This window comes from Protopterus annectens, chromosome 3.part1 (genome assembly GCF_019279795.1).
Source record: "Protopterus annectens isolate FY-2018-M chromosome 3.part1, PAN1.0, whole genome shotgun sequence".
NCBI lineage: Eukaryota > Metazoa > Chordata > Ceratodontiformes > Protopteridae > Protopterus > Protopterus annectens.
In genome coordinates, this window is record NC_056732.1 from 1004451351 (window position 1) to 1004478440 (window position 27090).

The window sequence follows — 27090 nt, forward strand, 5'->3', positions numbered from 1 at the left end:
CAAAAAGGATCTGTGTAGAAATTTCCAATGAAAAATCCTCCAGAATTGTAAGAAGTTAGTTTAACTGAAATTAAAATGTTTGTTTTATCTTCCTTTAATAATGATACTAGAAACCCTTTAGTTAGATATTGCCAATAAGAATCTTTAGGAGCTGTCTTATAGACAAAGTGTTATATAGATATGATAATTCATTCCTAACATTGATATTATTATATAGAATTCCAAAAATCCAGTTTATGATTTTTGGTACGGTTTTGAAGGGTGAGTTATGTATTATTCTACACAGATCCTTAGTGTATGCTGTGACACTCTGAAGAACCAACAAGTCATTAGGGGATAGGCCATAAGTTGACAATATACTTTGTGTGTTTAAAGCTTGTTGGTTTTCAATACATTGCAACCAACAAAATAGGTTATTATTTTCCCATAAACCAAAAATCTCTCTATGTGTTTTATCAGGGGAAATCCCTTGTAATAGTAAATGGTATTAAAAATCTATCCCACAGTTTTATATCTAAATTTGTGTTAATGAATTTTCTAAACACATCAAAAATATTGTTTATTAGTGTTAGTTTAGTTAATTTTGTTGTACTATACTGTAAATTTAAACTTAAATAGTGTCATATCTTATCTTTGTCAGTTAGCAAAGCATTCTTTGATAAACAATTTTCATTCATTAGTATAATGGAGTGTAACTGTTTCCAGTTGGAAGAGTATCTAGGATTTATCCAGTTCATTACTATTTTAATTATAGATGCCTTTATATAAGTTTCAATCTCTGGGAATTTTAACCCCCTTGTTCCCATTTTCTGATATGATGGGAATATGCCACTCTATTTCTATTGGGGTACCATAGGAATTTCATCAAGTTGAAGTGATTTCTTTAAGGATTTTCTTTCCTGGTGGAAGTGTAAGGGCTTATGCTATATATAATATTTTAGGTAACAAAACCATTTTTAGCAGTTGTAACCTATCATCAAATGTTATAAACAAATTATTCCATTTGCTTATTAATGTCTTGATTATGTCTATGGCTTTAACATAGTTAAGCTGTAAGGTTTCCTGTATATTCTTGCCTAGAACTATTCCTAAATAGTCTAGAGTTGAAACTTGGCTTCCGATAATATGATTAACTGGAACCTGTATGGTCTTTTTTTTATTTAATAATAAATATTTTAATATAGATTTTTTGATGGAGAGTACTGAGATGTTTTGGAAATTTGTTGTTACTATATCCACTTCACCTAACATTTCCTTAGAGTTGGGTAAGGTAAATAAGACATCATCAGCAAACATCATTATTTTAGAAATATATTGGTCATATATATTTATACCTATTATCTTTGGGTTATTACGTATTAAAATGGTAAGTATTTTTAAGGCCAGAGCAAATAGAATAGGGGACATGGGACATCCTTTTCTAGTACCTCTAGTGATTTGGATTTCTTTGGAAGTAAAGGGACCTAATTTGACATATGCTAGATTATTTTCATAGATTTTCTTTATCATTGTTATAAAAAGGGGGGAATCAAATAACTGTAAGACTTTACATAAATTACCCAAATTTAAGGAGCCAAAGGCCTTTTGAATATCTAGACCTATTATCAATGCGTCATTGCTTCCTCTATTGAGGTAATCTATCAGAGTTAATACTCTTTTATTATTATCCTGTGTATGCCTGTTATGTATGAAGCCAGTTTGGTCTTCGTTAATTATTTTAGATATGGGTATTTTCAATCTATTGACCATAACTGACATAAATAGTTTATAAGCATTATTCAACAAAGAAATTGGTCTATATGAGTTGCAATGATTAGGGTCCTTATTCTCTTTTAATATTGGAGAAATTAGAGAATATCTCCAAGAAAGAGGAACATTTGCTAATGTTTGAACTTCAAGAAAGGTTTATGTAGGAGAGAGATTATAGAAGAAGGGAACAATCTATAAATTTCTATAATTAAGCCATCTATTCCAGGTGCTTTATTAGACTTACTTCCTTTAATCCCATCTATAATTTCTTTTTGAGAAATAGGTTTTTGTAGATCTAACTTAAGTTCCTCAGGAATTCTTGTTATGTTGGGAACTATATTCTCTAATTTTTCACATTCATTTGAACTTATTTTATCTTTATAATGCTCTGCATAATGATTATTAAAAGCCTCCAGAATGTCCCCTGTGTCCGAGACTTTTTTCCTTTTCCCTTCATGAAAGATACTATTAATGTTATTAATTTGTGATTGTATCTTAACTTTCATATTTAGGTTATGAAGATGCTTAGGAGAGGTAGCATAAGTATGTAATTTCAGTTTTTCTATAGCTAAATTAGATTTATGGGATAATATTTCATTGCATTTCTTATTTGATTCTTCTATTTTCCTCTTATTATCTGTAGAAATTAAGTTTTTATTAGCGTTAAGAGATACTATTTGATTTTGGAGTTGCTGTAACTCTGAGCCCCATTCTTTAATTTTATTTTTGTACCAGCTAATGGTTTTACCATATAGATAGGCCTTAAGAGAATCCCAAACCATAATTGTGTTTGCTTCAGGTTTATAATTAATCTCTAAGAAAAGCTGAAGTTCAAAAGTTATCCAAGATTTAAAGTCTTTAATGTTTGTGATATATGAAGGAATCCTTGAAGTAATAACTAATTGATTGAATTCCAAGTGTATTGTTAACAGGGAATTATGACCTGAAAAGGGACAAGGTTGTATTGAAAAAATCAAGATTTTAAATAAAGATCTTATGAGATATAAATTTTATCTATTCTAGTTTGGGTACCATGTCTGTAGTCCTGGTGTGAGAATAGTAAAGAATTTGGTCCCAAAGCATTAAAGGTATCTTTTAATTTAAACATTTCTGTCCATGTTTTTAACTGTTTGGCTGAGGAAAATAGTCTAGGAGATTTCCTATTGGTAGTCTCTTTAATATCTGTGATACAATTGAAATCACCTCCTAGTATAATATTACCTTTAGAAATAGTTATAAAAAAGTCTAAGTGTTTCTTAGCTAGTCCAACCCCCATACCCGGAAACCAGTATAAATTAACCAGGGTCCAAATTCTATTATTAAACTGAAGTATAACTAAGGCCATGAGTCCATTATTATCTACATGTTTGTAAATGATTTGGGGATTTAAGAAAGTCTTTTTCCCTAGAATTGTTACTCCTCTGGTCTTATAAGAAGATTCAGCAAGTACTGTGTATTCCTTAATGTCCCACATAAATGTGTAATTTATTTTAAAGTGTGTCTCTTGGAGCCTTGTTTAGTTTAATATACCTTAGTAGGTTGGCTCTCTTATATTGGTTGTTTAAGCCATTAGTATTTAAGGATACCAAAGTTAAATCCATATCAGAATTCTTTAAAGATAACAAATAATAAAGGAACTTGTATTAATAGAATCCTGTATACATAATACTCTTCCTGAATAGACAATAGAATATCAGTTGTTGTATTTCTATTTATCTCAATCCAAATAACTTTCCCCATGAAAGATAAAAGTAAAACAATTGTGTCAGGCATTTCAAAACTAGAAAAACAGTTAAATAACAAAAAATTACCATATTTCACTCTGATATAAACTTTAATACACCCTATACATGGAATGAAATACATTCTTAGTCTAGCAAACAAAACTAAATCTGCTAGACTACCTATCCCAACCATCAGTCTTTGTTGTTTTAAGATCATGAAAACAAAGTAAAAAATGGAGAATATATTGTAAATTAAGATGAAAAATAGTAGTGATAAACAACTAATCAGATATTAATTCCAGTTTTAGAGATGAGTTACATACACTATTATTAGAAACATTAAACATTTATACAGTAATTATTCACTAAGGAAGCAAAAGACATATTAGGATATATATAATCTGAATTTAGTGCTTAACAGACTAAGGAAACATTAGCTTTATTAACAATCAAAATGATTACCCAAAATACCTAAGCATGTCATCTGTATTAGTTCTAATAAAAACTTCAAAATGGCAGAACAAATCAAAGAATCATTTAGCATTTGTATTTACTTGCCCTCTGAATAAATCTTATCATGACAAGCTCCCACTAAATAAAAACTTCACGAGAATTGGGTGTTAGCACATAGTGAGTGTGTGTCATTCCCAAAAGATGTTAACATAGATTTTAGAAATATTCCATAAGACATATTTGTCCTTAATTAACTCCTAAACGTTTGGAATAGCAGATGTTTAAATAACTGACTAAAATCAATAATAATTAACTGGCATCAATTAAAATGACAAAAATTAGTAAAAAACATTATTTATATAAAACTTACTATGGATAACAGGTCTTAAAAGTGAATGACTCAAATACAAAATTAAGATAGAGATAGTTGTAAATATCTACCATAGTAATAGGGTAATACTGAAACTTATAACTTGTTTGTTGTGTTATCACAAGTCATAGATATTACTGTGCTCTTTCCCTGTCATAAAGTGCTAATATACTAAAAGACATGACTTTATAAAAACTGAAAACATGACATCTGAAATATAAATAATATCTAGGATGCAATAAGGAAATCAACATATTAAATGCAAAGTAAAATTGAGTGACTTTTAAGACATGCAGGTAGGTGCGTGCATGAATGGGTGTGCCTTCATTGAAGGTTGGGCATCGGGCTGGCACCTCGGCACCGTAAAAATCTACTGCCACTCATAAGCGGACTGGCGTTCCACTGTGGCGACCCCTAACTGGGAAAAGCCGAAAGACATTACTAATTATAGTTCAATCAAAATTATTCATATATATATTTGCTAGGATTTAGTATGGTGTTTGAGTATCCTTACAGTTATTACCATTAGTTATAAGCATTTACTGTAAATGTATAAGCCTATACTAAACACTTGCTAACTGCATAGGAAAGTTTTTTATAAAGATCTATTTATGAAAAACTCCAGTATATTCACTAGAAATAGTGGCTGTAATTAACTGTTTACAAGAAAAAATAAAATGTCTGTATATATTTGATCACAAAATATATTCACCATTATAAAAGGGAACCATGGATATGTTTGCAGACAGTGTAGCTCATAATTCTTGTAAAAGAAGCCTACTATGCTATATTAGCCATTCAGAGACTTGACATTTACAATTAGGCTTGCATATCCACATTAGATGTAATGTAATCTGATCTGCATGCATAGAATGCATATGTCATGAGCTAAGTAAGAAAGCTTCACTTTTTAGATTTCAAACTGACATTTTCCCACCCAGCACACTACACAGTACAGTTTCCTGACCTCACTTTAACTGTGTCACAAAGTCTGCTTATTTACAGTAAGAAATGCAAAATTTAACTGTCAGATACTTCCAAACATACGGTGCAGGGTTTGAGTCTTACATGAGGTGATTGGATAGGCTTAAAATGGTCCACAAGGGCAGTTAGCCTAGTAATTACCTATGAACCTATAACATTCAAAGCCAATGAGAGAGAAAACAGTACTTTAACATTAAACTGTACAGGAAACATAACTTGTAACCATTTAAAAACCTTGTGCCATAAAATACACAAGCATATAACTATCAGAGAGACCCAATTTATGTCAAAAGTCGGTAAACAGCTTTTTTGTTCACACAAGTACCAATATATATTCTGAAACAATCAGAAGTTATAAATATTTAAAAAAAATAGTTAATATATACTAAATCATAGATATGCCCTGTTATCCCATGTATCCAAAACAGTTTTTATAAATAATCTAAGCAGTGACTATGCCTATGTAATAACTCAGAAGAACATTTAGCAGGGCAAAGGGCTATATATTATTTGAAATAAAGCATGTCATCTTCAGGTCATAAAAGCAAAGATAGCTTACTGTTCAATTATATCACTCAATAAACCAGTAATATTATACTAGTATACTAAAAGCATAAACAGTTATTTAATTTGTATATGAACAAAAAAAAGTATAGAAATGAAAAAGCAAAAAGAGAAAGAAAAACAATAAAAAAATATATTGTCATGACATACCTTACTTGAAGATTTAGTAAGTATAAAACAAATTAAAGTCCAGTTGCAGTAGATGCTTTGAGAGATTTAGTTGGAACAACAATCTTTGACTCAGTTTTTTGTTTTTTCTTTTTAACATCAGTCCAAGAAGATTTATCAGTAACTCTCTTCATAGATGCGGATGCCCATTCCATATCTTCAGGTAAGGAAATAATGTTATTGTTTTTAATAAAGGCAGTAGCTTCCTCTAGGGCATTAAATGATCTAATTTCATTCTGATATAGAATTTTTATTCTGGCAGGAAAGACAAGCTCACTTTTGATGTTATTCTGCTTTAACAGTTTTATTAATGGCCAAGCTTTTTTCCTCTGTTCCAAAACCTGGTAGAATAGTCAGTCTGATGTTGTTAATCTTCGTTCATTCATTACTAATGGGTTATCAGTTCCATCCTCGGAACAGAGTGCCAAGCTTGCATCAGCCAAAAACTGTCGAGCTAAGAAGTTACCCAGCATGCCCCTCTCCCTGTTACCTCAGATCTCGTTTGCCACGTTACCTAACAGCCATGTCAAGCCACTTCTCTTGAGCTAAGTATATTTGTTCGATATTTTATCAGATATTTCAACAATTTACCAAGTTTTATTAATAGCTAAGTCTTTATCTTACACTATCGCATTATTTTAAAGTATTTCGAAATATTTCTTACCTTTTTAAGGTGACCTTGTTATCATCGCTGGTAATCTCTTCTTCTTTACCCTCTTGGGTAGCCTGTCTCATACCATTGTTGGTAATTTCTTCTTCTTTCTTCTTCTTTGAATAACGATGTTTGACAAAAGGAAGTCCCGGTTTTAAAAGGTGTTTAGACTGCAGCCATAAATGACCACTTTCAGACGCACATGATTTGTGTGTATACTGTTTGGATGTGTCCCACCTCACTGTTGACCCTCCATGTGGGATATGTATGAATTTTTTTAATCGTACCTTGAATGAGAAAAAAAAGTTGTTTTAAATGGCCTCCTACAACTTCCTTCAGCAAGGCTATCTCTGGGCAGGAGGGTTTATCACCTCCTTTGAAGTGCCACAAAAAAAAAATAAATAAATAAAAAAAAAAAAAGTCATGCTGAGACATCCTTGAAGTCTCTTCCATCGTCTCCCACTGGAGACCCTAAGGAAATGAGACTCAAAAAGTTGAAACTGACAGAATCATGGGAATTGACTTTATCTCCATTTAAGACATCCACACCTTTTTCAGCTCTGAAGAACTCGGTGTGGACCCCTTCGGCACCTAAGTCCTCGGCTCAGACTTATTCAGCACTGTCTCTGGAATTGGTGCAGACCTCTTCAGCACCTATCATGGTGCAGGCCTCTTTGGCACCTATCATGGTGCAGACCTCTTTGGCACCTATCATGGTGCAGACCTCTTCAGCACCTATCATGGTGCAGACCTCTTTGGCACCAACCATGGTGCAGACCCCTTCGGCACCAGCCTTGGTGCAGACCCTTTGGAAACCAATGTTCTTTTCTGGTTCAAACCACTTCAGCACTGACAGTTTTTATTGGTGCAGATATTTTGGTACCAACCTTGGTGCAGATGCCTTTCTGCACTGACCCTTTTGGTGCAGAAAACCTGATCGGCACCGATGATCTTGTTCTCGGTGCAGACACCTTTGATACCATCTCTGATGGTGCAGACCTCATTGGCACCAGAGGTTTTGGTGCACACTACCACTACAGGACTGTTATCTTTGGTGCAGACATAATTCGTTCAAGCTAGGACCAAGTATTCACCCTCGAGGGATCCTTTCTTGGGTAGCCAATACAGCTCCTTTTTGGAAAGACCGGAATCCCCTTCAGGGCTACCTTGCCTCAATGGGCAAGTCTATAACATCAGAATCTATTTGTTCCTCTGGGCCACAGTTGACTCAAGCCACTCCTGTTGAACACTGAGCACGGGAGTCTCAGGACATCCTCCCACAGAAGACCGCTTCTATGTTGTCTTCTCCAGAACCTCCCTCTGAGGAAGTACATCATAAAATCATGTGCAAGAGGATGCACATGGACTCCCCGGAAGAGTCCTTGATGGAAGACACAGATTTTGATGATGGGGAAGGGTCCCCACGGTCACCCTCTGATGAGGTGTCCTCTGATGACAGCCTCGATATCCTGAAACAGAGAGGTGATTGGAAGTCCTCCAACCCTTCCTCAGAGGAGTCTGTGTTCCTGCAGGCTTTCCATGCCTGGTCCCCCTTCTTCATGGGTTACTCCACCTGCCAATGAGCTCATATGGCTCATTGTGCAGCATGCATGCAAGGCTTCTGACACCATTGAAGCTATTTCCCGGAGATTGGATGAAATCTTATATCCCCCTGAGAGTGATCTCCACTGGTCTAAAGGTCTCCCAGTAGATGCCATGGTGGTTGTGGCCACAACTAAAAAGGAACTGGCAGAAGAGAGCCAGACTGTCCATCCACCCAAGAAGGAGTCTTGGCTGGTGGATAGACTAGGGAAGCATGTTTTCGCATCATTGACCTTTGCAGTCAGGTCCTTGAACCTTTTGGCATATTTCACCAGGCTTCAAAGGAACTTAATAACTGAGCTCTCTGAAACCTTGGCTGGAGCTGTCTCTGATGAGGTCTGTGACAAAGTGGCCTCACAGTTAGCCACCCTTGAATCTGTCTCCAACTCCTCCATGCACCTGATTTCTCACACCATGGAAAGAGCAGCTAGAACAGCGGGTGCAGGCATAGTCATGAGACGGCATGCCTGGATGCACCTTTGTGACTTTGTGGACCCCTTCAAGGCTTCCTTCCTGAATTCTCCCATTGAAGCCTCTTCTTTGTTTGGACCCAAAGTAAAAGACACACTGGCTAGATGTGAACAAGACAGTAAGACTCTATCTGCTATTGGTGTCTGTTTCTCCTTCCCTCAGAGATTCTGTTTCAGAAATCAGAGGAGTGGAAAGATATGGCATAAGAAATCACAGGGCCCTTTTCGTGATGCACATGCCGAGTTCTTCCCCAGGGGCAGAGGGGGAAACTCCAATGGAAGACGTTCCTTTTGGGGCAGTGGAGGTCTGCGAAACCAAGGTTCCAGGGATTCATTCTCTGGTCAACCCTACCAGTGCTCCTGAAGGGCAGCCCAGCTGTTTACCTCTGGAAACAGTTGCGGGTCATTTATCCTTGTACCCTTCTGCCTAGCAAATCATAACCACAGATTCTTAGGTACAATGGATAATCACCAGATGCTATCACATCCCCTTCAATCTTTGTCGTGTCCCCCTCAGAAACCTACCTGAAATTCCACCTAGTCAAAGGGTAGAAGCAGCACTAAGCTGCTGCAAAAAAGAGTCATCCAAATAGTACCCCCAGACCAGATAGGATCCAGATTCTACTCAAGACTCTTTTTAGTGCCAAAAAAGATCGGAGACTGGAGACCAATTTTGGATCGCAGTCTGTTAAACAAATTTGTAAAGGTACAGAAATTCCAAATGGTCACAGTACAGTCTATCCTTCCACTATTGGAAAAAGATGATTGTATTTACTCTATAGATCTTCAAGATGCGTATTACCACATAAAAGTGGACAACCATCGAGAAGATTTCTTTGCTTTCGGGTGGGAGCCAGTCATTACCAGTTTTGAGGACTGCCCTTCGGACTCTCTACAGTCTCCAGAGTGTTCACCAAGTGCATGGCAGTTGTCACAGCCCACCTGCGACTTCAAGGATTCCAGGTGTTTCCTTATCTAGATGACTGGATTATTACTGCCCCCCACCAGGCATCTACTGGAAGAAGCCCTGGCATACTGTCTTCACACAGCACAAAGCCTAGGCATTCCTATAAACTAGCAGAAGTCCAATCTTACCACTTCTCAGTCTCTAGACTTTATTGGGGGTTTTCTAGACACAAGAAATTGCACAGCATCTCTGCCCGACACAGAATTCAAAGGATAAAACAGCAAATTGATACCGATTATTTCTCAAGAAAGACCCACAGCTCACTCTGATCTTCAGCTGCTGCAGTCGATGGCAGCCTCTATTACATTGTTCACCTTGCAAGACTTCATATGAGACTCACCCAGTGGTACCCGTTACAATACCCTCTGTTTTTCAAAATTCATGTAACTCAAAGGTGCAAACAGGATTTCATTTGGTGGATGTCACAGAACTCTCTACAGTGGTCTCATCCCTTCACCCCCCATCAGCCCAAGGCTACAGTGACCACGGAAGCCTCTCTGATGGGGTGCGGGGGGCTGTTTCAGGGAAAGACAGTCCAAGGCACTTGGTCAGAACTAGAGGCCCGTCTGCATATCAATGTCCTAGAACTGAGGGTGGTGCCTCTAGCATTGCAAGCATTCCACTCCATCCTTCCATCAGGCACTATTGCAATACAGTCAGACAACATTTCAGTAGTCTGGTACATCAACAAACAAGGCCGAACCAAATCATACCCACTATGTCGGGAGGCCATGAGGATATGGCAATGGGTGATAGCTACCAACCGCTTTCTGATAGCAACACACATTCCCAGGAGCTCTAACATGATAGCAGACACACTGAGCAGGTGCATTCTCCAACCTCACGAGTGGTTCCTCAATCCTCTAATGGCAGGGGAGATTTTCATCCACTGGGGCTATCCTTCCTGTGCCCTCTTTGCTTCCCCAACCAACCACAAATGCAGCAACTACCTTGCCCTGATCCCCCTCGGGGACAGTCACCCAGAAATGCTCTAGTCCATGATTGGCCCTCGGGCCTACTTTATGCATTTCCTCCTCTCCCCCTAATTCCCCAGTTTCTGAAAGAAAGCCTGCCAGTTGAAGAGCAAAATAATCCTCATGGTGCCATATTGGCCTCAACAAATCTGGTTTCCCTTTCTATGGCCTCACCTGCTAGATCGACAGTGGATCTCAATCCAACTCCAGAGTTGATCTCTCCTCCACAGAACCTGATTCACCCCAACCAGTCCAGGCTGTAGCTCACAGCTGGGCTCCTTCACTTCCTTTGATTTCCAGGCAGCATGACTTTTCTTCCCCAGTGCATGACATACTTATTGCCCCTCATTAATCTTCCACCAGACTAACATACCTCAGCTAGTGGAAAAGATTTACCATATGGTTAAAAGAAAAATGTATGGTTCCTTTCTCAGCTCCTGTTTTCTGTAGTATTGGAATACCTCTCAAATCTTTTTCAGTCTGGACTATAAGCTTCTACCATTCGAGTTCACTTGGCGGCTATATCTAATTTTCACAACGGTTACCAAGATTCCTCACTTATGTCACATAAGTTGTACAAAACTTTCTTAAAACGTATGACTCACTTGAAAGCCCGATTTAGAGAACCAACACAGCCTTGGGACCTGTCATTAGTGTTACAAACCCTGGTAGTGCCTCCTTTGAACCAGCATCCTCTTGTGACCTCAAGTTTCTATGATGGAAGACTTTGTTTCTGGTCACCATTACTTCTGCTAGACGTATTTCTGAACTCCAGGCCTTGGCATCAAACGCCCCTATTTGGTTTTCCATAAAGATAGAGTATTACTGAGAACTAATCCACCCTTCCTGCCTAAAGTGATTTCTGAACTGTCTATAAACCATACAATTGACCTGCCAGTTTTCTTCCACAATCATTCAAACAGAGGAGAGTATTGCCTACATACCCAAGACATTCACAGACATATCCATTTTTATTTGGACAAGAACAAGACCTTCTCACAAATCAGATCAGTTATTTCTGGCCTTTTCTGGACCTAGATTAGGATGTCCCGTTTCTAAGGTCACATTGGCTAAATGGTTGAAAGACTGTGTAACATTTATTTACAAAAAGCACAGCATCCCTTTAACTTGAACTGTAAGGGCCCATTCTACAAGGTCAGTATCAACCTCTGTTGCCTTTCATGCTAGAGCTTCTCTGAATGACATCTGTGCAGCTGCAACTTGGGCCAGACCTCATACTTTCATCACTCATTACAAATTGGATTTGGCCTCTAGAGGAAGAGCTTCATTTGGTTCAATGGTGCTCAGGAATGTTCTTCCATGAGGGCCTCCCAGGAATAAAGGTAGCTGGGGATTCTATCCCATCAGTAATGAATGAATGAAGATTAACAACATCGGATAAAGAAGTTATGTCTTACCATAACATTCCGTCTGTGTTGTTGATCTTCGTTCAGTCATTACTTCACACCCTCTTTTCCCCTCCAAAGTTTTCTGGTGTATCTCATTGTCCTATAACAGCATGTCATTTTGACCAGAGGTAGCCTCTGCTTCTTTCTACAACTTGCAAACTCAATCTGAGGTAAGAGGGAGAGGGGCATCCTGGGTAACTTCTTAGCTCGAGAGGTTTTGGCTGACGCAAGCTTAACATATGGCTGGCTCGGTTCCGAGGACGGAACCGATAACCCATCAGTAATGACTGAATGAAGATCAACAACACAGATGGAATGTTATGGTAAGATATAATTTCTTTTTATCAAACCTAATTGGGTTTTGATTAAATTTTAATGGACTTTTCCTCCAGGCAGATTTTAGGACCAATTTCTTGGACAAATAAGATAGAAACTTTATGACTATTGATCTGGGAGTCGAGGAGGATGTTGACACTGGCTTTCCTAAAGCTTTATGAGCCCTTTCCAATACCAAAGGACAGACCCTCCTTTGAATCTAAAATCTCTGGAATCCAGGTATTCGGGAAAGAACTGTTATCGTCTCCTTCAGCTCTCTCAGGGATGCCAAAAATCCTTATATTTGACCTTCTCATCCTGTTTTCCAGGTCATCCACTTTATTGAGAAGCCAAATGTTTTGTCTGATGAGAAAATCTTTCTGGCTTTCTTCTTCCTTCAGTCTTTCATCAGGATCATTCAGGGATGCTTCTAAGTGTGTTATTTTGGCTTGATGCCGCTGTATAAGTTCCTTGAGAGAATCTGTTTGTTTCTGACAATTTTCCTTGAGGTTTTGTAAATTCTCCTTAAAATCATCCATTTTTAGTGAGAGTTCTTATAGAGCAGATGTCACAAGCTGCATTTCTTTTTTTAAAGCTATGTCAGAATGAGAAGTCTTCAAAGTGCTTATCTCCACAAATTATATATCCTCCTTTATAATTTGAGAGGAAAAACTTTCCTAAGTTCACCAAAGTTACTAATAATATAGTTTATACTTTCCTCTATCAATTCTAAGTAATTTTCCTAAAATAAAATGTTATTTCCTGTTTTTTATATTAGTTTCAAGGAGCTCTGAAAAACTGCTGCTATCAGTTGGTCATCGTGGCTCTGTCCCTCAGTAACACTGTCTTGTGATAGCATTCTGAGTATAATGCAACAATAAATAAATGTCAACTCATCTGGATGCTTAGACAAAAAGAGCACCTTGATGAAAAGGAAGTGGATAATTACTTGACCGTGTTAGGGGTGTCTTTATTCCTGTTCATCAAGACAGGCCCTTATATCAGTTTTGTTGATTTTGTGCAACTATTTCAGACCCTGACAGATGCTGAGAGGTTCATTTACTTAAAAAAAGCAGTTGACATCTGTATGCAATTTGTAGTCATAGTATACAAGTAGAGTTATATCTCAGATTGCAAATAAAGAATAAATTATGTAGTGTTTAAGTACCATAATTTTTAACACCTTTATTAAATCTTCACATTTTAAACAATAACACAGGTACACACACATTAACAGAAAAGAAAGCAAACCGTGGTAATGTTTCTTCATTATTTTCACACAATTATCATTCATTACAGCTGCTCAGTTCCTGCTTTCAGTTAAACTTCACCTCTCCTCCTCATCCTGAGCATTATTCTGCATGAATTGTTCACGCACATTTCATTTACTTCTATGTAACTTGCTCATTCCCTTTCTAAAGTTCATTACTTCAACAACAGTTGGTTTAGATTTTGATTTTCTAGTAATTGCATTTTTTGGCGGGAAATAGCATTAAATCTTATCTTCTTTCTTTTACAACAACTTAAAAACGAACTTAGAGTCCTGCACATGGCAGATAGTATCAAGTGTTTTTATTATGTCTAATCTAAACTTTAAAATAAATTGTTATTGTTTTCAGTTGATTACTTGCTTGTTTACTTGTTATTGCAGGTAGTGTATATACATTTATCTATGATAATTAGCTACCCCACAGGCTAGCTCTGTAACTTCAATCAATGGTTTACTGCAGACTGTGTCATGACTAGTCTAATACTGTGTATATAGCCGGCAACTTGTCCATCCAACTCCTAATCCTAGATGTTCTCCTCCCTTCACTTCCTCTCTCAATGTCACTATCATTCTTACATAGCTCTACCTAAACTCCACACACTGCTGTCACCCCCCACAACTCTATTACTCCCATCTCTCTTCTTATCTCTATTTCCCCACACTCTTACTCCATACACTCATTCTACCCTCACTCTTCATAGGTTCATAGGTTCATAGGTTCATGGATTAGTACTAAGCTAACTGCCCTTGTGAGCCATTTTAAGCCTAGCCAATTATCCATTGTGAGACTCAAGCCCTGCACTTTGTGCTTGCAAGGCAAACACCTTAACCATTAGGCCACCCTCCCAACCCCTTACTACTATCTCTCTCATTCCATCACTCGTATTACTACCCATCTCTGTCAGGCACTCCTATATATATATATATATATATATATATATATATATATATATATATATATATTACTCACCCAGCACTTGCCAATATTCTATAGTCATAATTTTATCAACAAGAAGGTGTTCTATATCTTTAATACATACAGTCCCTTTAGTGTGCTACGTTATTCCTTTTCTTTCTTGCCCTGTCTTCTCTCTCTTTTCCCTGAATCTCTCTTGGATGACTTTGATTTTTTTACAGCAAGTAAAAACCATAACACATCCTATTTTCTACCTCTCACTTACTCAAAAGAGTGGGTCCAAATACTCACCACTAGAAAAACGCCTCTAAAAGGTCTGTCATTGCTTTCTTTGTTTTTTTCTACCTAAAATGAAAGGTTTATACTCAGAATGCTATTTTTCCTTGCTACACCTCAAATGGAAAAGAATCTGCACCGCAACTGACTTAGACCCATGAGGATACCTAGTATATAAGATATAAGATGCTGTGTATATGTGATATGCTTTGATAATACAAAGATATTCCTTAAATATCATGTAGTCTGTATATATATATATATATATATATATATATATATATATATATATATATATATATATATGCACACCGTTTAAATATCCTGTACTGTGTAAAATGTGTGATTACTCTTTTCATGCCAGGTGTAATCCTAGTGATTGCTATAAAAATCTGTGAAGCTTTCTCCCCAGGCCTCCACTGAAAACAGATTTTACTAAACTCATTTGGGCTTTCCCTGTAATCAAAGGCAAAAAAAAATAGCATCCTTGAGTACTGAAAGTAAACAATGTATTATGTTTATGCCAGCCTTACCTTATTTTTGAACCTAAGCAAAAACAACAAGCTTTGATTGGAGAGTAAATAGAAATCAGCTTGTCGGTTATATTAATTTTGTGTTTTGTCATACTGAAGTAAAGATACAGTTGTCTATTCAAATAAGTAAATGATATTCATGCCTGCTATTACTGGAATGTTCTTCTGTTGCATGTATTTTTGGATCTGATAAAGGAAACATGGAAAATAAAAATGAACTATAAATCGCATGATATACTCAAAACTGAAATGGTGACAGCATTTTCACAAGTCCTTCCATGATGTAGGGCATGAGCACAAATGTTAATTGTCATTTACACTTATGGTTGTGTTTTTCCTTTTTATGCACTTTAAACTAATTATGTACTATATTCGCTATGCAATATGCTACCATTCAGAATGATGGTAATGGGGTATAAGTAGCTTTCTGTAGTGGCAAGTCACAGTTACCACTTGGAAAGTCTCTTATTGCCCACTACCACCTATTGTATCATGTACAGTGATCAGCATACTTTGAATGGGCTGAGCACTGTACTCCTCTTTGACATTTGTTAACAAGTAATTCTATATGTGACCGTTACAAAGAAAATGTATTTGAAGCTAGTGATAATCTCTACAAATGAAGTTAAAATGTTACAGAACCATGCCAGCTGTGGTGGCTTAGAGGTATAAAGTCCTGACAATGGCTCAGGTGACCTGACTTCCATTTGTGGCCTAGGTGCTTGAAAGAATCAGCAGGGAGGATGGGCATGCCCGTCCTTGTGGAAGAAGGGGGTGCCTTGCCATATGCAACCACACGTCTTCAGAGGAAAGTGACAGTGCTTGTGGTCTGGGAGCTATCATATGACACCACAAGACACTGTATGGTGGTAGCATTCACTGATCAAATGCATAGCAGCATGTACTTCCACAGAATAAAGGCACAGTGGCAGCCAAGGTGATGCGGGTCTCACATATCCCCACCCAAGGAAGGGATTAGGACATACAGTAAAAACACCCTCATAGCCAGGATGTCAAGTACCCCTCACAGTTTCTTATGTGATAGTCCGTCTGGACAACTCCCACTCCCATGTAATGCATGGGTTCAAGTCCAGATGGGGAAGGACTGATGATTGGCAGGTATGGGGACAAAAACGACCTAACGACTTTAAAAAAGTTGTAGACCCTTAAATGTACATGTAGATATGTGACAGCATCACCAGCAGTGCAGGCCTTCCTAACTGTGTTAAGCTGTACTTAATTCAAGGATTATGTAAGTAGAACAGATGTATATGCTGTCTTATGTTGCAGTCAGTGCCTAGCTTCTGCACTGTGCTGTGCATCTACTTCTTAAACAGACAGTGTGCAGCTCAATGCATCATCTAACTACATATGTTTATATTTTTTGTGTAGATGAAGGAGCCTCTTCAGACCCATGTGATGATATTTATTGTGGACCTTTCCCAGAGTCAGAACCTGAAGTAAAAGCTGTTGCTAAATTTCTTCGCAAACGCAAGCACCAAATAAAAGCATATCTTTCATTTCATGCTTATGCTCAAATGTTGCTTTATCCATACTCTTATAAGTATGAGGAGATTCCAAACTTCAGCTGTGTGGTAAGTGACTACAAGAAACAGACAAAAAGGTTGTTTCTCTCTCTCTCTCTCTCTCTCTCTCTGTCTCCATCTCTCTCACACACTGCTCTGATAAACTGTGCTCATTGAAAACACAGGTGATGATGGTTATCATGAGAGTGCAGAAATGTAATAGGATTATACTAGGTTCAGAGCAAATCTGTCTCTGCCAATGAATTAGGCAACTGCTGTTTTCAGAACAAGCTTGTAATCATGTTTACAACAATTAATCATGCCACAGGCTATCTACAAATGGTGGCAACATTGCAAATACGTTTCACTTATTTCCTGCCATTGTGTTTCTTTCAAAGCACTTGCATAAATATGTATGTGTCTGTTCACTTCCAGGACGAGAATTATAAGTAGCCAAGGCAAAAACGGAACAACAGGTACATCTGTAGGCTGACAAGTTTACCAAGTGAATTATAGAAATTGAATAAACAAAGCAGCATATTGATGTAAGGACCAGGCAGGCAAAGAAAGGGAGGACCAGGCAGGCAAATAAGGGTGATGAGGAAGCAGAAGCAGTAGGAGCACTTCATATTACTCTTTTCCAAGAGTAAGGTGGGGGAAGGGCTCATACCGAGGGAGCGTGGAGTGTTTGGAAGGGTAAAAGATCCAACATCATGAAGTTATATGTGAGGCAGTGTACAAAGCAAAAGCAGATAGTGATGTTACCATCGGTATGCAAATATTAGAAGCGGCCTATCAAAAAAAACTCCTGCAGAAAGAAAGCAATAAGCGCAATAAGCATCAGTCCTCAGTGAGAGTCCTTCCTTTCAAGCTTCTTTGGAGATTTACCACCATCCCTGCTGAAGTTCCTGTTTTCCCACAAGTACAAATAGTTTTCAGCACTGAAATGCTGTGCAGGGAGTGTCTATCTGTAAAGGCAGCTCACAGGAGTGATCAGTCAGAGTTTGGTGATAAACAGCTTCACCAAGCTGATGAAGCCATTCTATGAAAGGTTGTGTATATTCTGTACAGAGTGGAATTGTCTGCAATTGTCCAAATAACCACCAACATGACTTCTTTCTAGCAACTTGTTTGAACATCCACAATGTAAGCAATACGCAGTTTATGAACTTTAACTATGCCCTGACTTAATTAATAAGTAATTATTGAATGTATTTCCAGCTTTCCTTTGTCCATAAAATGAAATCATCATTCACATTCATATCACCAGTACTTCAAAGTAAAAAGAAAAAGTTCAGTGCAACAAGGTACCTGTTTTACTCCAGCCCACATCATCTTCATGTTTTTTAGCTCTTTGCGTCATATACATACTTGCGTGTATATATATCTATATATATAGTTATATTTATATTCAATTCATTCTTTCAGTTTATTCTAATCATTCTAATTATAATGAAGCAGTAGTAATTTAGCAAATGTAATATTTGCGATCATTGCTTGTACTCTGTATGCATAATTATAACTAACATTTGCTTTAAATTCATTCGTTATTATGGTGCCATTTCACAATACAGTAAGTAAATAACTGGTTCACTTTCTCCAATTATTTAAGTTACATGCCTATGTTTGGCATCAGATAAACTTGCATAACCACCTGGCACACACACAACCCAATCTCCTCTACATTCCCACCTGTATTCCAGCATTGGTACTGCAGGAATTAGGCCTTCCTATAGTACCAGCTGTACTTCCTTGCAGCTGTCCAGGACAACAGCATCACATGTATATCAAATAAGAAAAAATGTGCATGACAGTTAAAGAAGTCTGTCATGTATGCAATCTCCAATCTCAGACAAGGAAGGAGAGGGGGCACATTGTTGAGCTGCACTAGAAAAGTGCAGTCTGAGTTGCTTAAAAAGTATAATATGTGAGTTGTTCATGGGGTAAAATGGGGACAATTCACAAAATACAGTACCACATATACATGATACTCTCAGGCGTCCCCCCTGCCAGCATTACTAACCACTGTGTTTGAAGTTTTGTTGTGTTGCAATGTTCCATTTATATCAATGGACTACTTTGTTGTTTAGGATTTTTGCACAGGCTTTCAATGTCAATAAAAAAAAATTCTCAGTGCAGCACTGTAGTGAGCCCATTTCCCACTTTGTAAACAAGCATATGGTCCACTGGTCCTCATTAACTTACACAGCCTGGGGACTGGTAAAGCTCTAACTGAGGAACTGGGTATAGTGGAGCCACTTTGGATAGCATGTCATTCCAGATGATCCTGCTTTTGAAATTCCATTCTAAATCTAAAAAGCTCTGCAGTTAAAATTAGCACCAACGTGCATGAAAGTATATTTATAAAATTCAAAATGCATCTTTTTTATTTGTAACGAAGGGGAGCCATTCACCAGGTATCAGTCTATTAATCCAGTTCTTATTCCTCCTTAGCAGTGATTGATCCATTTCCACATTGTGTAGTATGACCTGCAAGTGGCTGCTGATAGATGATTCAAATTTGTCAGATTTTCTTTTTAATTTTTTTTTTAAATTCACAGTCTATGTTGATTGACTTTTCAACCTATTATTCATAGATTGGTCTAAGTTATTTATTTATTTTTTTTTTTTTTTGTATTTTTGGGTGAAGCTTTTTGTTGTGCAAATTGCTTTGGTCTTTTGTACAATACCTGAGATCCCTTTTTCAATTTTATCTGATGAAGTATGTGTTTGTGGACAAAAGCACTCACTAACTACATCCTTCAGTAAAGGTTGTGATTTGCTTCCTTAACTGTGGACTTGTTTTTCTTTCAGAAAAGGCTGCAATTTGCTTACCCAACTGTGGACATATTTTTCTTTTGTTTTTTTTTTTAACTACTATTTCTTGAATGTTGGGGCTGTTAACACAGTGGAAAGCATTCAATCAGCATATAGTCTGATTAGTGTGACCCTCTGTCCAGGAGCAGCACAAGTGGATATGTGACAATTCTCTTCTTCTTACAATTGTTGCTACTCCAAAGGAACTCATTCCATTGTAGGGTGGCATTTGTCAGCTGCAATGCAGGCAGAGTCTCCAGTACTTTGATGAAGATAATGATAAACATGAGAAGAACCAGAACATGTATGCAGATTTATGATTCTTCCTTATCACTAGCTTAGAAGTTAAAAGGATTTACAATCTATAAATGCCTAGCTTAGATCCACATGCATGAGAACCTGCTCAGGTTATAGAACAATTTAAAAAAGGGCAAACCTCTGATAGCCAAGGATTCTCCCAAAGCACAAATGTAGTTCCTAAGTCTCTGTTAAATCAGAAACCTGTGGACTGCATTTGGCTATTAAGGTAGATGCAGATTGTAAGCAGTTTGACAGTTTCCTGGGCAAAATGAGCAGTTCACCTGATAGCTATGAGCAACAATTTACCACAAACTTTAGAGTTTCTAAGAGACCAGTGGGACCCTAAGCATGATAATGTGAATGACCAGACATCAATGATCACAGGCTACTCCTCAGTGCAAAAGATCCTAACGGGAGTCCTAATGGAGAGATAAAATGTCAGCAAGCAAAGGAGAGAAGTAGTGCTGAAACTGAATTCATCCTTAAGTCTTGGTGAGTAACTTGGTGAGCTGGACCCTGTTTTTCACAAAATCTCACCAACAGTGATATATAGACTATATTTATATAGCATATATTATGGTCAGAAGTAAGTCAAAAACAAAGAGATAGCTGGGTGCACAAGACCCAGGATAAAAAAGTGCCCACTCCTGGTAAGCGCACTGGTGCCAGGACTGGAAAAATGACAGTGTACAATCCTCAAAATATGGAAACACTCGTACAATGGGCCCAGGCCAGGTGCAGGGGGAGGATGCCCCCCCCCCCATTGTAGAAGGAAGTAGCAGTCCACAAAAATCACAAAAATTGATTGGCCAAAGAAGAGCCAGAAAGACAACAGAGTGGACTACTGAGGATAAGAAAGAAATTATGTATTGTTATTATTATATAAAAAGCCCAGAATTTCCAGACAAAAGATATACAATACGATTAAGAGAGAAATTAGAGGAAAGAAAAATACTTCCGCAGGAAAAACTGTGAGAAGCTTCAAATAAAAATTTGCTTTCATTAATACAACAGATTTTTTAAAAACAGTATATAGATCAAGAAACTTTGATCTCTTTGGAAAAAGAAGCATCTGAGGAAATGCAAAAATATAAAGAACAAAACCTAGAGATATTTGAAAAATATAAAAAAGAAATAGGGACATAGGAAAGAAAGAGAGATTTGATATGGTGCAAAAGTTATGCAAAGAAGAAAGCCAAGTTAACTGTTATACAGAAGGCAGTCTCAAAGATATTCAAAGAGAAATACAGGCAAAGGCACCCAGATATGGAAAATTTTACAATAAAAAAAATTATATCACAAAGATGTAATGTGGAAAAGATTAGTATAGAGGAAGTTAAAGAAATAGACGTTGAAGTTATGGAGTGCCTGCGAAGTGAAAGATTTAATGTAGAAGGTCTAACACAGACTACATCACAGCATGATGGAGTGAGTCACCAGAATAAGGAAAAGCAAGAAGATCAGGAGACATGTGAAGAAGAAATATGGACAGGGAAAGGAAAAGAGATTTAATATGGTGTAATATTTATGCAAAGGAGAAAGCAAAACTAACCAATACAAAAAGAGCAGCACCAGATATTTGAAGAAAAATACAGGAAAAGGAATCCAGATATGGAAAACTTCACAATACAAAAAATAAGAAGACTAAGAGGAAAAGTAAAAAACGAGATTAGTAATGGCGAAGTTAAACAAATAGAAATTGAAATTATGGAGCAGCTGCAAAGAGAAGGACTCAGTGTAGAAAATCAAATGCAGAAAGCACTACAACAGGACAGAGCAATGGATATCCAAATTAAGGGGAAACCAGTGGAACAGAAAGCAACAGGTCAGGTGCCGTATCAAGATATTTTGGAACCTTCCACAGGAAACCAGTATAAATGTTCACATGAAGCTAGACAGCAAGGACAGGAAACTGGAAATTCTGATGTAATCAATGCTGAGGAGTGATAGGCCAGTAAGTTCCGATATGACAGAGCAACAGATGGCACAGGATGAAATTGAAGCAAATGTGCCACAGGAAGATGCTATAGAACCTTCGATAGAATGCCCACAGGAAATGGAAAACAAGGGATGTGCCCTCAGTTTGCTAGAAAATGAGCTAAGAGAAGAGTTGCTTGATTTAATGGACACCGATAGATGTATTAAGATCAATGAGCGAAATAGACTGCAGAAGGTCAGTAAAACCCAAAAAGTCATAAGGCTGATAAAACAAATGAATGCAGTAATTAGGACTGTCCAGAGAGATCCATGTGATATAACAGAAGTAAACAGGATATATTACTGTGCTGCTAATTTAATAACTGATAAAGTTCTACCACAAGATCACAGAGTAGTGAGGGAAAGGAAGGGGAGAAATCGAATACCATCATGGAAGTATCGAATAGAGAAAACTATACAGCTGCGGAGGTGCAGCTGTAGCATTGTCGTCTCACAGCAAGAGGTTCTCCCATTCGATTCCCGGCTGGAGTGCCTTCTGTGTGGAGTCTGCATGTTGTCCCCGCAGTCGAGTGGCCTTTGAAAGACATGCGTAAATGGGCGTCCCTTCGTTGAAGGTTGGGCATCGAGCTGGCACCTCGGCACCATAAAAATCTACTGTCAATCATTAGAGGACTGGAGTTCCGCTGTGGCGACCCCTAACCGGGAAAAGCTGAAAGAAGAACAACAATAAAGCAATTAAGACAAGGAAGTGTCACTGTTAGAAGACTATAGAAGAGGGAATAGACCAACAAAAATACTAAGAAAGATAGACTTGATAAAAACAATGTGCAGTATTAGATCAGGCCAGGGTCTATCATGCATTATCACAAATAACAAACTAAAAATTTCAGCACAGGCGGAATATCTTAGGAGATACATAGATATATATATATATATATATATATATCTATATATATATATATATATATATATATATATATATAATATATATATATATATAAGGGAAAAGTACAAAATAAGCAATTTATTGATGACCCAAAAAAGTTTTATAGAGAATTGGTTGGGAAATAAAGTAAAAGGAATTGAAAGACCACCAAAAACAAGGAAGTAGATACATTTTGGAGAAGTATCTATGAAGATCCTGTGGAACATAACAAAGATGCTAAATGGATAGAAGTAAAAAAAAGAATAAGAAATTTGAAGGTACAGGATATGAAATGGGATGAAGTAACAGCTAGAGAGATTGAAACAAAGTTGAGAAAAGCCTCTAAATGGAAAACCCCAAGCACAGATGCAGTACCTAACCTTTGGTTAAACGTATTAACATCTTTGCACGAGGATTTAGCCATGAGTAAGAACTATTTATATATGCATTCCGAACAGACACCACACTGGCTAACAACAGGCAAAACAATGCTCTTACTTAAGAGTGAACCTGCAAGCTACCCTAAAAATTATAGACCAATAACTTGCCTTCTGATGACGTATAAACTATACACAGGAATTGATGCCCTCAGCGTTTATAGTCATTTAGAAAGAAACTCAATTATTGCAGTACAACAAAGGGGCAATAAAAGAAAGTCATATGGAACAAAGGATCATTTGTTGTCAAATAAAGTTATAGTGGAGAACTGTAAAAAAGGAGAAGAATCTAAGTATGGCTTGGATTGACTACAAAAAAGCATTTGATAGTATCCCACATTCATGGATAAAAGAGTGCTTAATACTGTATAAGATACACTCTACACTGATAGACTACATTACAGTAACCATGAAACAGTGGCAAACCACTTTGAAATTAAGCCATGATAAAGGACAGATTATTATCCCAGGGATAAAAATTCAAAGGGGGATATTCCAGGGTGACTCTCTGTCACCGTTGCTATTCTGCCTTGCCATTAATCCATTAAGCTGTTTACTTAACAGCTTAGGTCATGGCTACAATTTGGCTCCTAGAAAACAACATAGTGTAATGACTTCTCATCTTCTCTTTGTCAATGATTTAAAACTGTATAACTCATCAGAGCACAACTGCAGGTTGTCAACATTTTTTTCAGATGCTATTAGAATGTCATTTGGTCTTGATAGATGTGCAAGGGCAACCTTTAAAGCAGGAAAACTGCAGCAACAGGAAAACATCAGTTTGGGACAAGAATGTGATATAAATGAACTTGAGCAACAGGGAGTGTATAAATACTTGGGAATTAATGAAGGATCAGCAATAAAACATGAACAAGTACGAATAAAACTCAGTAAGGAATACTTTAGAAGACTTAAATTAATCCTGAGAACAGCATTGACATCTAGGAACAAGATCCAAGCTATAAATCAATTTGCTCTTCCTATCCTAACATACAGTTTTGGAATGATTGCCTGGCCCCAAAAAGTGTTGGATAGATTAGATATTAAAACAAGAAGGATGCTTCATGCTGATCAGATGGTTTATAAAAATCAGTGTATACCAAGATTATATATTCCCCATTCCGAAAGAGGGATGGGCCTCCTTTTAACTGATTACATGTACAGATCTGCAATCGTGGGACTCCACACATATCTACTGACCTCACAAGATCCAAATGTAGTGAAAGTTTTGAAACATGAGGAGAAGAAATCTAAGATGACTTCTCTCCTTAATTTAGCAGAAGCATATCGACGTCAAGCAGGAATGGAAATCAAAGCAGAAGTAAATAAAAAACAGGCAGCAAGTGAATGTGCCAAAAAAAACAAAAGAAAGAATATAAGGTGAAGGACCAGATGAGAAGGTAGGATATGTGGAAAAAACATAAATATAGTTGCAAGTATAGAAAACTTCTGGAAGAGCCTCATGTTGATCAAGAATGAACACAGGAATGGTTAAAGAGAAGAGAATTCAAACCAAGAGATGAAAGGTTAATATTGGCAGCCCAAGATAGTGGGCTACATGCACACTGGATTACAAAGTCCATTGAACATGTAGGAGAAACAGACAAATGTAGGTTTTGTAAAACCGAATTGGAAACAGCCACACACCTTGTTGCTGGTTGCGACACACTAATGACAGAAGGACTGTATACTGAAAGTCATAATAATGTAGCGAGACTGTTGCAGTGGGGATTGTGCAAAAATTATGGTATCGAAGTGGCTGAAATACACTGGACAAAACCAATTGCTGTGCGCGTGGGTGATGCACGGCCGGAAAGTACCACAAACAAACACAGTTGGCCAGCAATTCGCAGTTGTATAAAATTTAACCAGCCAAAAACAGATGGTGGAAATTCAGACTTTAATTCCAAAAATAACAAACCGGTTTCGGCATCAGCATGCCTTCTTCAGTGTAAGAGTAACAAACATATAAAGTATATTTAAATAAACAAATTTATACTCAAAGATAACCAATGAGCATTGGTAAAAACCTAAGCTCATGAATAATACATGAATATTTTAAATTAAATATAAAAGACAAAATGCAAAGGACCAAAGCTATAATCCTGACCTCTAATAAATTATAATAAACAGTTAATGTAATACATTTGTTATTAACAAGCTAGTAATGTGTAGGAACCTTGAAAAATAATGTTTGTTAAGTAAGATAAATAACATTAAGCAGCAATATAGAAAAATATAATGTATATAAGGCTTATATTAAAGAGTATTATTTACACAATAAGGATATGTATAACAAACCCAATATATTAAGAGGACAGTTGTCCATATTCATATGTTAAATATGTGGGAAAACTAACTTCCATATTAGCAACTGTATATGGAAATTGTTATAAAATTGTGCTGGTTGGAATCCATAAAGTTTTCGTGATGAATAGTCCTAAATTACAGGCAGAAACAGTGAACCTCATGACTAAATTATTAAATTTGACACTGAACGATACCATTCGCCATATCATTATAGTTATAAGTGGTCATTGAGTCCAGGCTGAAACAATGCACCCAGACCAATAATCCAATATTTCTCCTTGTGATTCAATATACCATGCCAACCTTGTGTATTACTACGATCACCAACAATTTTGTCTACAATCATAAACATGAATTGTGCTTGTTGATGTTTTAACACATGCCGATATAAGGCATTTGTTTCCTTTTTATTTTTGATATCACTCCGGTGTTCATTTATGCGTGTCCTAAGTGGCCTGGATGTCTGTCCCACATAAAAAGCCCCGCAATGACTTGAGGCCAGGTAAACAACCCAATCACTACTACAGTTGCCAAAGATTTTACAATCAAATACCTTACTGGTGTTGCGACTTGAAAAGTGCTTGGACTTGGTGATCTGTTTACAGGATCCACAATGGCCACACGGGAAGGTACCCAACAGTTCATGTCCCGTAATAGTAAGTTGTTTATGAATAGCTCCCCCACTACCTATATGTTTATAGTGGGATAATAGGGAACCCAATGTTTTTCCTTTCCTGTATGAAAATTGACATTCTTCCCCTAAAATCACTCTGAGTTGTTCATTGGCCATTAATATATTCCAGTGTTTGTTTATAATATCTCTGATGACATAATAATTTCTTCCATATGTTGTTATAAATCTAATAGTAGATATCCTGGAATCTGTAGAGGTTATCTTGTAATCCAACATAGTCTTTCTGTTCATTTCAGAGGTTCGTTCGTACGACTATGAGGTGGCTAGTCAGGATTTATATCATAGATTTGTGAACAGAGGGTACAAAACACAGGACATCAATAAAGCATGGGTACGAAACTCTGAAATGAACAGAAAGACTATGTTGGATTACAAGATAACCTCTACAGATTCCAGGATATCTACTATTAGATTTATAACAACATATGGAAGAAATTATTATGTCATCAGAGATATTATAAACAAACACTGGAATATATTAATGGCCAATGAACAACTCAGAGTGGTTTCAGGGGAAGAATGTCAATTTTCATACAGGAAAGGAAAAACATTGGGTTCCCTATTATCCCACTATAAACATATAGGTAGTGGGGGAGCTATTCATAAACAACTTACTATTACGGGACATGAACTGTTGGGTACCTTCCCGTGTGGCCATTGTGGATCCTGTAAACAGATCACCAAGTCCAAGCACTTTTCAAGTCGCAACACCAGTAAGGTATTTGATTGTAAAATCTTTGGCAACTG

At 37.1% G+C, this 27090-nt stretch overlaps 1 protein-coding gene across 2 annotated transcripts in view; it reads left to right on the top strand.

The window, feature by feature from the left end:
- The window catches only part of CPA6 (carboxypeptidase A6), a 1209807-nt gene that overhangs the window by 1092195 nt on the left and 90522 nt on the right, over positions 1–27090 (top strand). For both annotated transcript variants that reach the window (XM_044067161.1, XM_044067162.1), the window contains one exon: positions 16789–16991. In XM_044067161.1, coding sequence (XP_043923096.1) covers positions 16789–16991 — 203 coding nt within the window. The remainder of the gene's footprint in view (positions 1–16788; positions 16992–27090) is intronic.